This window comes from Protopterus annectens, chromosome 5.part1, assembly GCF_019279795.1.
Source record: "Protopterus annectens isolate FY-2018-M chromosome 5.part1, PAN1.0, whole genome shotgun sequence".
Taxonomy (NCBI): Eukaryota; Metazoa; Chordata; order Ceratodontiformes; family Protopteridae; genus Protopterus; species Protopterus annectens.
The window spans coordinates 532,593,543-532,609,278 of NC_056736.1; the positions used below are offsets into that span (position 1 = coordinate 532,593,543).

The 15,736-nt window shown below is 39.5% G+C and overlaps 1 protein-coding gene across 1 annotated transcript in view; it reads right to left on the minus strand.

The window, feature by feature from the left end:
- Positions 1-15,736, minus strand: part of CCDC191 (coiled-coil domain containing 191) — a 1,143,870-nt gene that overhangs the window by 60,847 nt on the left and 1,067,287 nt on the right. The window contains exon 16 of the mRNA XM_044073155.1: positions 5,941-6,095. Coding sequence (XP_043929090.1) covers positions 5,941-6,095 — 155 coding nt within the window. The remainder of the gene's footprint in view (positions 1-5,940; positions 6,096-15,736) is intronic.

Genomic DNA, 15,736 nt, shown 5'->3' on the forward strand with positions numbered 1-15,736 from the left:
TACCCTAATCCATCTAGCCCTGGTGTGGATTCTTCTTTGCCTTCCTTTATAGCATCCTCTTTTTTTTCTCTCAATAATTTTTTTAATTTCTTCCACTACCTCCTTTTAAATCTCCTTTACCTTCCATACACCATATGTCACATTTATTCTAGTGCAAATTCTATACAGATCTTTCGGCTATATCCATAATTTCCTCATTTATATTTTAAGTGCCCTTTTTTCATCTTTCATTACATTCATTTATCTCTCATTACATATCAATTTCTTACCTAAAAACTTGGATTTTTTTTCTTTTCTCCCTTTTAAAATAACACTTTTGTCTAAATATCATTCTAATTATATTTCATTTACAGATGAAATGAAAGAAATAAAAGATGGAATTAGAGAAACAAGGTTTTTAGATCATATTGAAGTGCCTTATCCACCATCAACTATATATATTATATTATATATATATTACAACCATACACATTTTCCCTTCTTTTATTATATTTTCATTTGCTCTTAATTGCCAATACAATATGATCTGAAAACCTTGTTTCTCTAATACCATCTTTTATTTCTTTCATTTCATCTGTAAAACTTTTATTTCCCTCCAGCTCATACCCTTCCACTTTCCCCCATCTTTTGCCTCCTAATCTAGATACTTCTTCTTTTGCTTTCCTCTTAGTAATAGGATAAAATTTAAGGACTTTACTCTTTCTGCCCATACCCTTTTTGTTTCTAATATACTTACTTATTTAGACTTAGTTTAACTTTTAGCATAATGTCTATAGTCAACACTTTTATAACTATATTTCATTTTTTTCCCTTTTGCCAATGTTACCATTGTACAATTAGTTTATATGGCTATGTTATACATTTTTTTTTTTAACATTGTTATTGTTTTTGCTTGGAGATTTTCTCCCCGGGCCTCTACTGAAAATGGACATATATCCAGCTAGACTAGCCCGGTCAACAAATGTAAAATAAAATAAATAATAAAATAAAATAATTTTCCTTATTATATGCATATAACTTTTCTTCTTCAAGACTTGTCCCTGCTGCTTTCTCTACCATTATTTCACACATTTCTTTTTACCTTTCATATATCACCTTCTCTTTCTCCCATTGCTCCCTCTCTCTCATTTTAAGTATATTTTTAAGCAGTTCTTTGTACACTATCCATTAATTTGTCAAACTGCCATAAAATGGCTTCATTGTCATATGATCTTCCCACAGTTGTCCACTTTCTTTATTTAACACACCAATTCTGCAATTTTTCCTGCCATTCTTTTAACATTTCCCTTCTTTTATTATATTTTCATTTGCTCTTAATTGCCAATACAATATGATCTGAAAACCTTGTTTCTCTAATTCCATCTTTTATTTCTTTCATTTCATCTGCAAATGAAGTATAATCAATCTCTGTTTTAAGTATATCCTTTTCCTTTACCTGTTCTTAAACCACCATTATTTACTCTCTCAGAACGTTGATATATTGTGCTATTTCCCTTTCACCTTTTTAAATTACAATGAAAGTCTACCACCACCATAACAGATATATTTGCTATCACATAACTTTGAATTTCCTCAAAACATGTTTTCTTTCAGTCACATCTGTGTACACATACACTACTATTCTAAACACCTTCTGCCCCTTTCTTACATCACACACTAAAACTCTTCCCTGCTACCACAACCATTACATCTAATATTTTAATCTCTTCATTTTTATTAATACTATATTACCTGAACATTAATCACTCCATATAGTCCACACCACTTTTCTTTATCACATCATCTCAAATTCTGCCCTTTTCATTTTATCTGTACATCTTATGTCAAGTAAACACATTACAGCTACATCTATTTTGTTCACACCATTCAAACACCATTATTCTTATAGCATCACTTTTCATGCTGCTCACATTCAGTGATGCTATACTTATATGCCCATCTTTTGGCCTCTTTTTCCCCTCTTCTCACCCTTCCCTCAGTAGAACCTGCTTCCTTTTTTTCTCAGTTCTCATATCTCCCTATTCTTTTTCCTCTGTTTCTAATTTCCTCAAACCTGTTTCCATATCTCTATGTGCTTCTTTTTCATGTATTACTTTGTGGACTTCATCTAGTGCATCTTTTTCTGTATTTTTTATCTTGCATTTCCTCACCATCACCCCATCCCCCATTCTTTTATCATTCACTTCCACCCATTCTTGCATAAAAATGTCTTCTTTCATAATCATTTTCCTCACTTTGTCTTCCTTAATTTGTGGATAGTCAAACCAAAAATGTTCCTTACTTCCACATTTCCTAAATAAGGGTTACATTTTATTTTTCTAGAATGTCCAAACTCCCTATACTGCCCGCACCTTATTTCTGTACAACCGTGGATTAAATGTGAGTCATCTCCACAGATAAAATCATGCGTTGGTCTGCCCCCAGTACTTAACACTTCCCTTTTTATATTTATTACTATCATATCAGGCACATGCTGTAGCTTATTTTCTGTTTTTAAAGTTACATAAAGTTCCTATATCCCAGCCTATACTTTCCTGTCATCCTCAACTTGTACATCCTGACATAATCTTAGAAAAAACATTTTTAATTTATTTTTTCTGTCTCAATTGTTCTAAATTGCAACAACAGTTTTCCTTTTAACTGTACATTTAAATTTTGATAAATATAGTCCTGCCAAAGAGATATGTTTCCTTTCAAATTCATTAACATTTTTTTCTGCTAATACAAATGTCTCAAAAATTATTTCACAAAAAGTTTTGGTTCCTATATGTATTATTGCCCTAATGTCTGACAAACTGAATCCAAAGGGGAAAACATCATTGTTTAAAACACAGCATCTGTTTCTTTGCTGTTCAAGCTTTGTTTTCACCTGCAGAACTGGCCTTTTCCTCCAGCTCTCAACAGTTGCAGTCTGTCTCCTCTGCACCTGCACATCCTTTTCTTTCTGCAGTCTTTCACTGGAACCTGCTACTGTTGCTGACGTTTGTACTCTGGAAACACTGCTGTCAGACTTTATGTTAACTGCTCTCTGTTCCATCTCCCTAAAGCCCAACACAGAGCATGCCCCTAAATTCAGTTACTGCACTGGCCAGACAAGCCATCTCTGTATCCACACCATTACTTACAACATCCTTCAGTCTTTTTGTCATCTCCTCACTGCCAAATATTTTGTCCATTACCACTCTCCAACTCTCCACTGCATGGCCTCTACTTCTTCTGGTTCTGCGTTTTTCATCATTTTTTTTGTAAAACAGAGTCAATCAGACACCCTGATGTCACTGATATTCACCTCCAGACAGTTTTTTCCCTTCTGAATTACAGTTTCTTTTTTTCTCCTTCTCCATCTCATCTCTACTCACAGCCTCCATCTTAGATTCAGTTATCACTGGCAACAGCCCTCTGGCCCCACATTGTGATCACATCAAAAAAAGTAAGGGAAGTTCCTTGGTGCCATAACCAAACTTCTTTTAGTCAATTTGGACACCTCCATGGGACTCCCCTGAAAAGGGGCTGCTGTTGTAATGGGACTAACCCAGTCAACAAAGCATAAATAAATAACTATTCAACTGAAGAGCCACATTCCTATAAAAACATTCAGCTAGTTAACACCGCATATTTAGGAATGAAGTGGGAAAAGGATTTTAGGCCATGAGTGGCCAGAGTCTGCTGATGAGATCTTCAGTGACAACTTCCTCAATAACACTGAAAACATAAGCACTGTTTACTTTGCAATGAAATGTACCTGAATGCCAATAACTATCAGCCTTTAGTGAATATTGTTGCTGATAGCTTGTCTACATATGTCAAGAATGAACCTCGGGGTAACCAGCCACCTACATAATTACACAGAGTGGGCCAAGAGTCCTAGCTCCAGTCGGGAAAAACAGGAGTTCTGGACACAGCAAAAGGGAACAGCCTTGTTACCAGTGACTGTCTCAGCCTTGGTGAAGGGCACTGCTCCTTAGATGAAAGGGTAGATTACCTTTGCCTAAGGGAATGAAAACAACTTTACTACTACTTTAAACAGACATTAAAAGAGGACTGATGGTGCATGCACTTCTTTATCAACAAGGATGAGGAACAGGAGGAGTATTTATGCCACTTTTTTGTTATATCTGAGGAACCCTGGAGTGCTCTCCAGTAATGAGTAAATAGAAATGTCCTTATTCCTATCAAGACAGAAAATGCAGTACTTAGAAGCATGTTCTGAACCAAAAGATAATAAGAAAACATGTTCCTATCTGACTTGAAATTTTCTAACTTTAAAACCTAGCAAGTAATTTGAAAAGTTTTCCATCCTGATGATAAAAACAAACAATAAAACAAATGCTTATCACTTATCTAAGAAATGTAAGAGTAAGTTTTCATCTAGTCTATCATTAGTTCAGTGAAAATTACTGAGGTACACTGGACTATTCCCCAGAAGGCACTATCTTGTTGGTGAAATCAAAAAGGCCAGAGGAAGGCATGTCTAAGGAGAAACTATGGGAAACTTGTTAATGAAAAGGCTCTATGTTGAAGATATGTAAGGCTTGTTGCCGAAAAGGCTCAAACTTTAAAGTAGATAAAGACCTTTTAGAAGAGACAGCCCTGTTGAATATCTTATTTATTTATTTTTTTGCATTCCCTCTCTCTGCTGGACTGAGTCTGATGGCTCCTCTACCAGCATCTAATCAGCTCATTCATCCCACATTCACATGAGCTGAGAATTCCTGGGTGAGGCAAGAGCTCTGTGGCCCATTTGTTCCTGCCTGGGAATTTTTATTTTATTTTATTTTATTTTATTTTACATTTGTTGACCGGGCTAGTCTGGCTGGATAACAAGTCCATTTTTTTCAGAGGCCCGAGGAGAAAAGCCACTATCTATCTATACATTTTCACAAAATCAATATATTTTCTCAAAAAAATACATCATTAAAACATTGCAAGGGAGGTATACAAACAGTAATGTAACAAGTTTTCTCATAATAAAATAAGAAAGATACCATTATTCAAATTCAACAAATTTACAGAGAAGGTATAATACTTATAGTTTTAATAGAGGTAGAATTGCTCATGAACTTATCCACTTGCAGTTCGAGTCAGGTGGCAGGGAGCAGGCTAGCTTTTCTGGCCTTGTGAGGTATTCTACCCTCTCCCCCAATGGAGCTCCACCCCACATCTATGACAGCTCTTCCAAGCTCTGCAACAGCTGATCTCTGAGGGGAAGTCTGACTCCACAACCTGAACTGCCTCTCAGCTCATACTGTGACTTGACACAGCACAGCGAGCTTGATGGGATTCAGCTCCACATGGTAGATACCTAGTGCTCCTGCTAGGTACCACCAATGTGGTAAGACATACTCACCTCACTCTTCCCCAGAATGGATGAGACAGCAACAGCTGCTCACTCCCATACATTCATATGTAGGTATTAGGCTATCTGCCCTTGTGGGTTATTGTAAGCCCAGCCAATTTCCCTTTTGGTGCTAGAATTAACCAATCCCATTTGGTTACAAATTGGCCTTACCCATCCAGTTGTTGATAATTATATATTATCCCTAATGAGAATAACTTGGATCATACCATAAATAATATGAGGGTACCCATGCATAGGATAAAACATTTAGGAGCTGCCTGTCCATTGGTAATGCAGGGAGCAGTCCATCCTCCCACAATATCTCCTACAGTTGTCAAAGCCACTGTTTGAACTTAGGCCACTTGCAACATAGTCAAGACAGTATCACTCTAGGCCATGGAGCAGCATGAGTTGAAGATGTTAAGTAACTTGCACTTGTGACTTTACATTGTGTGCATTAGGGAGCTCACTGCTCATCAGCAGAGATAACTGCACAAACCCATTACAATATGACAAATGTTCACTATATATCCAAAGGAAAATTTAAGATATCCAGTAAAGTTAACCCAATGAGCAGCATGGTAAACATTCATAGAAATTACCTTTGATTATGCTCTGTTGCTATCTTCTTTTTTTCCCATGATGCAATCTTCTCCTCATTGACATAATCAAACCACACCAGGAAGGTCTTTCTTTTCAGTGTGGCCAGATGATGTCTTACTGCCTTCTCCTCAAGAAGCGCTGAGAAATCTTTGCACTGGAAGAAATGTTACCAGAGTTGTTACTTTTTATTCTGAAGAAAGTATCTCAGGAAGTTGATAACTGCAAGATTATGGATTTTCATCAGTAAAGAGACAAACCTTACTCAAAATATATGAAAGCATTAATAATACCTTTACCTGCCCTTACTCTGAGGCAAGTTTTTTTGACTGTACAAGATATTCATTTACAACATAATTCTGATATAGCGATTAGCAGAAATGGACTGTTTTAACAAAGGCTTTAAATTTACTTTCTTCACCCATAGCTTCAGTTTGTTTTCCTTTCCTGTTAATGCCACAAGTCAATGAATAAGGATAATGTTGTGTTAAACTGCACACACTGGTAGAATTTATTTCTAACAAAGTGAACACAGTTCAGAATTTACAGTCTACCAAACTCATACCACCTTGCAGGAGGCAAACATGTCTACTAAAGGAGGAGTGGAATAAAAGGAACTTATGCACTCACCTTAATGGTACAGCTGTGTTGTCCATTTTCATTCTTCCTCAACTCTTGGGTTTGGATGTGATCCTCGGATCTGACATTGGAAACTTCCACTAGCTCATGGATCAATGAAACCTCTCAAGCTCTTCCCATTCTCATAATGATCTAGTCCCTAACTTACCTCAGACCTTGTCTGCTGCCTTTTATATCCATACAGCATTGCAAAGGAATACAAATATTAAGATAACCAGCAAAAACTTGAGACTCAAGGAAAGGAACAAGGTTCCTTCTGTATCTTCAATCCTTCCAAAAGAATGACTAGGAGGGGGGTAGATGGGAGGGTAGTTGAGAATTTTATGGTGAGTACATAACTTCTTTATCTGATGTAAATTTTCATTCATTCCTCAACTCTTGGGACAGAGCCCCCAGCTACCTAAACCCCAGGAGGACTCTAAGAAAGGATATTCCTGAATACCACTGAACCAAAAGCTGCTCTGCCCCTACAGACCAGATCTAATTTGTAATGAGCAGTAAAATTAGGTGGATTGGCCCAAGTTGCAGCTGCACAAATATCATGTAGGGAAGCTGTAGACAAAAAAGCTGAAGAAGTAGCCAAAGATCTTGTGGAATGTGCTCTGTTGGTTTGGGTAAGGATATGCCCAATTTATTATAAACAAAGTTAATACAATCAGTCAACCATTGACACCATACCAAACTACTAGGGGTCATAATTGATGATAAACTAAAGTTCGACCTTCATATAAATTACTGTATCAAAAATACTAACCAAAAGCTTGGCTTACTATAGCGTAACAAAAGATATCTCATACCAGAGGCAAGACAGTTACTCTCTCTTACTTTTCTACTACCCTGTCTCTTCTATGGCTCCCAAATTCTCACTAACCTATAGGCAGCACTCCTGAATAAGATGGAAAATACATATCACAAAATAGCTAGATTTGCCGCTGACACTCAACCTAAATCCCATCACTGCCTGGCTTTGAAAACACTGAACTGGCTTGAGTTCCCCAATCAACTTTTCTCTCAACTTAATATTATCCACTCCATCCTCTACAAACCCTCCTTCTGCCCTAACATTTCCAACATCTTAAATTACTACCTCCCAACCAGAAAACTTAGAAGCACCAGCCAAAACCTCTTTGACATTTACAAACCTAAAAAATCAATTGATGAAACCCTCTACAACTATCTTCCCTCTATCCATTGGAATAAGCTACCTTTAACAATCAGATCTATCACACATCCCCACCCATTTAAAATCACCCTAAAAGTCCACTTTACTAATACCCGGACTTGCTCCTGTACACAACCACCGTGAATTTAATCACCTGACCCCCATTGCATATAGCCTCTTCTCAACTCATACTTAATTCTAGCCACAGAAATCTTAACTTCTGATATCTTTTTTCACTAAATTTCTCTACTACTCATGCTTACTTCCCTCCCTCCCTTCTTTTCCCACTTAGCTTACTCCCCTTTCTCAGATTTCACTTAATTCTAACTACTACTTCTCTCCTCTCTTTTTTATAAATTAAAAAAATCTCTAATTTTCACTCTTTGACACATAGCCACCTCCCCTCTTTTTTTCTCTTAACACTTAACCTTTTTCTATCACCTGCTCTCTCTATCAACTTCCCCTCTGCTTCTGATTACTGATGTACATGCTCTTGCCTGTAAGAACTAAGATTTGATGTACAGTACTTTCTGTACTCTTATCTTAAGCTCTGAGTTAATTGTCCTTACTTCCCCTCAAAATGGGGAATTCTTTATGTACTGAAGATATATGAATGACTTTAACATATTGTTTTATTGCCTTTTTTGTAAATAACACCTTTTAAACTCTCTTGCTACAAGTGGGAATCCAAGCATTATAATGCATGTTTATATTGCCTCATGTATACTGTACTGTTTGTAAACATTTTGTGGAGCTTTTCTCCCTGGGCCTCTGCTGAAAAAGGGCGCAAGCTCAGTCAGACATTTCCGGTCAACAAATGTCAAATAAATAAATAAATAAATTTTGCTAACGTTGCTTTAGAGACTGACTTGCTCAATTTTGAATATGAAAAAGATACAAACGGTTGTTCTGTTTTTCTAAAATCTTTTGTTCTGTGTAAGTAAAAATGTAATTGTTTGTGAATGCCCAATAGGTGTAACATATACTTTCCTTTATTTGAAAAATTTGGAAAGGAGACTGGTAAGCTGACAGTTTGATTCATATTAGATTCTGATACCACCGTAGGAAAAAAGGAAGGGTTTTTTTTTTAAGGATACTCTGTCTTTAGGGAAAATCAAGTAAAGGGGCTTAGCAGACAAGGCCTGCAATTCAGAAACCTTTCTAGCAGAGGTAATTGCTATTAAAAATAAAGTTTTCCAAGTTAAATATTTTAGTTCTGTCTTAGCTGAAGGTTCAAATGGAGACTGGGTTAGGGCTTACAAGACTACATTTAAATCCCAAGAAGGAATAGGATCTTTAACAGGAAGTCTAAGAAGAAGTGTTCCTCTTAGAAAGGCTCTACAAAGTTTGGAAGATGCTATGGATGAATTATCTATTCCAACATGAAAGTTGTAGATGGCAGCTAATTGCACTTTAACGGCAGAAGAGCTAGCTCCTTCATTGAAATTGATGCTAGAAATTCCAGAACTTTAGAGATAGGAGCAGAAAAGGGGTCTAATCGATTTTGTTGTGCCCAAAACACAAAGCTTTTCCATTTACTCTTATAAAGCTTTCTGGTGGAAGCTTTGTGAAATGATAAAAGAATATGACGGACTGGGGAGGAGATCCTAGGCTGTCTAGCAATCAACGGAAGTGGAGAAATCATGTGGTCAATTTTAGATCCAGAATGTCTGGATGAATCGAGTCTGTTGGGTGAGACAGAAGGTCTTGAGTTGGATCCAGAATCCAAGGGGGGCAAAGAAAGGGAAACCAAATCTGATGAGGCCAATAAGGGGCAATGAGGATTATTGTGCTCTTCAGTTGCGATGCTTTCTGAAGAAATTTGGGGATGAGGGATATCGGGGATAGGCATAAAGGAGACCGGAGGGTCAACTGTGAAGTACAGCATCTCTCAGTGACTCCCCTAGTGGGAGGATGAGGGCAAAGAACCTGCTGCACTTCTTAACAGGGGATGCAAAAAGGTTGCAGCACAGTTGACCCCATTGACGGAAAATCCTCTCTGCCACCTTCATGTTGAGAGACCACTCGTGAGGCATTAGAATAGACCTACTTAACTTGTCTGCAATCACATTGGACCTCCATGGAATATGCATTGCTATCAGCAATCAATTGGATGAGATCGCCCATTGCCACACTCTTAAAGCTTCTCAAAATAAGAGTTGGTTTCTCCTTGTTTGTTGATGTACTAGACCACTGACATATTATCTGTTTGAATTGCAATAGTCCCAGTGGGGAAGAGACTCTTGGAAAGTCTGCAGTGCTAAGAGGACAGCTCTCATTTCCAGAACATTGATATGCATGTTGGCCTCTTCGGGGGACCATGTGCCATGGGCTGTCTTTCCCAGGAAGTGCTCTCATCCTGATCTGGGAGGTGTCCATGGTCACTATAGCCTTGGGCTGGAGAAGAACAAAGGGACGACCTTCTTGCACTTGACTTGATTGTATCCACCACAAGAGATATTTTTTGTAAGCTTGCATTGTCTTTATCTGACTGGACAGAGGGTAGTAAAGAATGGACCACTGAATAGTTAATGTCCATTGAAATATTCTCATATGGTAGCTTGACAACAGTACTAGGATGATTGTCACTGACATGAACCCTAAAGCTTGAAGGATTAATCGAGCTGAGAGAGAAGAGTTTTTGATGATTTTCCTGACCTGGAACTGAATAGTCTAAACTCTTGCCCAAGAAAGGGATGCTGTTTGAGTGATTGTGTTGAAAGAAGCACCAATGAATTCTAATGTCTGTGTTTGTTACAAATGAGATTTGTTGTGATTGACTGAAATACCCAGATGGGAGCATATCTGGAGTACGGAATCCTGGGTTTGTATCAGTTGAGGTCTGGTCAGAGCGGTGATGAACCAGTTATCTAGATATGGAAACACTCAGAGTCCTTGCAGCCTCAAGTGAACTGTCACTACTGACATACATTTGATGAACACTCTGGGGCTGTGGTGAGAGCAAAGGGAAGAACTCTGAACTGGTAATGACTGACTCCCAGCAGTAAGTGCAGATATTTCCTGGAACATCTGTTCATTTTTATATGATAGTACACGTCCTGAAGCTCTGTTCAGCACATCCAATTGTCATGATGTAGAAAAGGCAGAATGGACTGAACCATGACCATCTGGAACTTTGTATATGAAACTGAGTAAATTAGATTGTTGAGATCCAAAATTGGTCTCCAGTCCCCTGTTTTCTTTGGTACTAAAAAGAATCTTGAGAAAGTTCCAGACCCTCTCTGATCTGGGGTGATCTATTTCTAGTACTGCTGCCTCCCTCTGATTGGGTGGAACATTGTGGATTTTCTTTGAAACTAGAGGAGGTGGATGGGAAAATGGTATGATATAACCACTGGATGTTATCCTCTTCACCCATGAATCTCTTGTAGTTTTTAACCAGGCTCTCTGGTGCAGGGACAAACCACCCCTGACTGCCTCCAGGGACAGACAGTTGGGGGCCTTTTCAGGAGCACAGGTAGGATCTGTCAGAGAAGGAGTCTCTCAATCCTTAGTTTTGTGGACCCCCTCTGCCATGAGGATGGTGTCTTCCATTAGACTTCCCCCTCTGCCTGTGAGGGAACTGTCGCCATCTGGATCTTAGTAGGACCCTGTGATTTCTTGAACCACATCTTTCAATCTCCTTTTTGATTCCTAGAAAAGGTTCGCTAAGGGATCAAAAAATGTATGCCCACAGCAGACAGGGTTTTACCTTCCTGCTCACACCTGGAGTATGTCTTTCACTTTGGGGCCAAATAGGGAACTTCCGTCAAAGGGGGCATTGACAAAGGAAGCTTTGTAGGATTCTGTAAAGTTACACAAGTGCATCCAGGCATGCCTCTTGATGAAAGCCTCATGGATGAATTGGAAATGGAATGAAAGGTAGCCCTGAGAGGCAACAGTGCCTCAGACATACCGTCTGAGGCACTGTTGCCTCTCAGGGCTACCTTTCATTCCATTTCCAATTTATCCATGAGGCTTTCATCAAGAGGTTGCAGAGAGGGATCTGGTAAGTTCTTTAATCAAATCCCTCTGGAGTCTTGTGAAGTGTGCCAGATAGTTTAGCAATCAAAGGGCAAAGGTCGCTGAAGCATAAACAGGCTATCCAAATCTGTCCAATGCCTTAGACTCCCTGTTAGGAGGGTGGCAGAGGAACTCTGTTCTGCTATTTCCTTCATGGTAGCTGCCACTATGACCATGGCATCAACAGTATTCCTTTGCTCCAATGAATTCTGTCCTTAGGTGGTGCCAGGATCTTATCTGGTCTCTTGGGTATTGATTCAGCAGTATCAGACTCCTTCCATGCCCACTGAGAGACCAAATCAATAAGCTCATCAGTAAGTGGAGTCATTCAGGAGGTAGACGGACCAGCACCAAAAGCATCCAGGAATAACGACTCCTCTTGGGAAGGGTTGCCTGGAGACCAACCACCCCTTTGCTTTAGGAGTTCCAGAATGTCTCCAAATGAGACCTCATCGGGTGGTGATCTTGGAGACCCTTTCCGTTCGTAAAAGTTGGTATCTTTAGTGACTGACTCTTGAGGAGAGTCTAGATGCCTCCTTTTGTATTTTTTCTTCCTGGGAACTTCTTCAGTGTGATGTTTTGGAAAAGTGTCAGAAGAAATCAGTATACTCTGATGGGATCCTGGTGGCTAACTTGGGCTGGCTGTCCCTGTGGTAAGGATAATTGAGGCTCCAGATGTAGAGACAAATCAGCTAGGGTGGTTAGAGCTGAAAAGGTACAGAAGTTCGAGCTCTAGGGATAGAGAATGCTCTATCTACTACTTCGAATTCCTAGAAGAGAAGTAAACCAACAGCTCTGAAAGGACATGCTTATGGACCGTAAGCTCCCCTCTCCCCAAAGGCAGAGCACTCAAAAAGGAAGTCAGAGATTAGCTGTCTAATGCCAAGACTCCAAGGGAAAGAGACAGCTCCAAGAGCTTTGGAGTCAACTCTACCACCACAGATCCAGTGCCAATGCTATGGCTCTGTGAGTCATCTGGCTCCAAAGTACTTAGAACCAGTCCATTCAGCAACGCCATCGGAGTTGAATATAATATCTTTGGATCTGATGTTAAAGACTCCAGAACCTTCACCTTCGATGACTTCAATACCAGAGGTTGAATCTGAGAAGGAGCAAGGAAGGGGGTGTACTAACTAAGGCCTCTGGATCCAATGGAATTGGAGCTGGGAGAACCCCCATTCATATCTGCGCCGAGAGGAACTTCCTCATCATCCTATCCACATCGGCTTCAGTCAAAGTTTTTGAAGAGCGAGTTGAGGATGCTGTGGATGAGGGCCTTGAATGGTGGTGTCTCAGAGAATGCTCCAAGAAGGAGATGGCAGCTTAAAAGTGATTGGATCCAGACACAGGATTGGTGATCGGATCCATTTTTGTTGGAGGTTCTGAACTCAGAGCTGATGAATTGGAAGGCTCCAGAGAGCATTTTCTACAATCTCTCTTTTCAGACTTCTTGGGGGAAGAGCCCCAGAAGATGCTAGTGAAGCAGAAGATTTAGAGGGCAACAAGCCTCTGAGAATCAGCTTATTTTGTGGTCTATGATGGCCATTGGGTTAAAACACTTAGAAAAATCCAAAATGCTCGGTGCTGACTAGAACCAACCAAAGGAAGACAGTCCAGGCAATCAAATAAGAAAAAACCTTCCGGAAGGATGCTGCTGTCGTATAAAAGTTCTTTATTAAAACCAAGACAAAAAATAAAATCCAAAAACACAAGTAAAGAAGCCTTCATCAGACAATGCATAATCATCCTGAGACAATATTTAAAACAAATCTAAGCCAATCAAAGATCAATAAAAACCGCCTATTTCTCAGGGCGGGCTTCATAGGTATGACATCATTAAGACCGGGCCATCTATGAGCCATGAGTTCAATAATCCACCTTGACCGGCAAGTTCTGTTTGTAGTTTTACATCCCTCTCTTATTTAATGTGACGTTTACTATAGCCCTAAAAGTAAAGGCATGTGTAGGAAACTCACTAATATGCCTACATAAGGCATTATGAACATCACCATTCCTGATGGCTGATAAATGCTGTAGCAATCTCACTTTGAACATGTTGTTAGTCTTGCCCACATAAAAACATGGGCAAGAACTGCACTCAGCCAGGTATACAATATTCTTTGTCCTACAAGTTGCTCTAGCTTTCAATTCTAGGGTCCTACCTGTGATGTGATGCACAAACATCGTATCCCTGTTAAGATAAGGACAAGCCTTACAAACTCCACAGGGTACGCTACCAACTTGTTTTATAAATGCCCTTTCAGGCATAGTATGTTCTCTACAAAGAATGTCCTTTAGATTTTTATTTTTCCTATAACCAAAGACAGGAGCAGGACCTACCACCTCTTTAACCTTATCATCACTGATCAGAATATTCCAGTTCCTCTTTGCTATATCAGTGATGTCCTGTATGTTACTGCTATAGGTAAAAGTCATTTTTAAGGGGTGTCCTTCTTTTCTGCCCACTTTTACCACTGATGTGCTGGAGTATAGCCATGGTTTGTAAACTGTTCCCCTTTTAGCTTTACTACTCAAAATCGTCCTATCCACCATCTGTCCTTGGTATCCCCTATCCAGTAGAAAACTTTTTAGCCTATTGGTTTCCCCTTCAAAAATAGATTCATCGGTACAGATCCTGGATATTCTACTAACCTGTCCCTTAATGACACCTGGGAAGGTAAAACGTGGATGCATGCTGTCATATGTTAACAGCGTGTTCTTCCAGCAATCCTTCCTATACAAACCTGTGGTGAATCCAGTATTGGTTTGTGTAATAAGGACATCAAGAAAATCAAGTCTAACACGGGAAGCAACCTTAGTGAATCTAAAAAATGATGTGGTGGAATGAAGGTAATCCACAAAACAATCCATGGATGTTTCATCCCCTGTCCACAGGATAAAAACATCATCCACATAGCGTTTGTACAACCTGACAAGGGGCCACCAATGGGGGTGGTTGTAAATGTAGTGATTCTCCCAATATGAAAGTACTAGGTTGGCATAGGTGTTAGCACAGGGTGTGCCCATCGCTACACCCTGTGCTTGTTGGTACAGTTGGTCAGGGCCCAAAAAGACATTATGATCAAGTACTATACGTAACATGGTTGTAATCAAATCTATCTTGGAATGCTCAACCTCTTTAGTCTGTAAGACTTCAGCTATTGCAGTGATGCCATAGTCATTGTTTATGACAGTAAAAAGGCTGGCCACATCCAAAGTCACCATAAGATAAGGATCATCATGGGCCCCCCTCTGTACCTCCCCCATTGCTCTCAAAAAACCACCTGTATCAGATAGAATATTGTCAATACCATCCACTACAGGTCGTAAAACAGTTTCCAACCAGATAGAAGCATTTTCTGTCACCCATTTCCTGCCTGATACAATGGGTCTAATGGGTGGATCATTCAAAGATTTATGTATTTTGGGAAGACCCTTAAAAACAGGGTCACCACATCTTCTATCCTAAGGAAGTTGTACAAATCCTCACTAACGGCTCCCCTTTGCAAAAGTTGTTTCAGGCATAAATGCACTTTATCTACAATAAGCTTAACCTTAAGTGGGTTGATGGATATATATGTCTCTCCACTGGGATCTTCGAGGTGGTCAGGGACTGTTCGCATCAAGCGGATGGTGATCCATCCAGTTTGCACATTGAAGCAGACAACAACACTTCCTATAGTGTCGACCATGAGAATGCATGCCAGGGAAGCGGAGAAACTACAGGGTCACGATTGGGGGCTCGACCTAAAGAAACTTTTGTACCACAGAATTTTTTGAACAGCCTGCCTGTTCCAGTCAGAAAGAAAGGACCATGGAAACGCTCTCGGAGTGAGAGCAGGGATACACAGAACAAGAAAAGGTACCTGGACTGACTAATGGTAACAATAATATTGTATATAATATATCTAGCCATGCTCTGAGTTCATATGAACTTTATGTACTCAACAAAGGACTGTCATTTGTACCCAGTA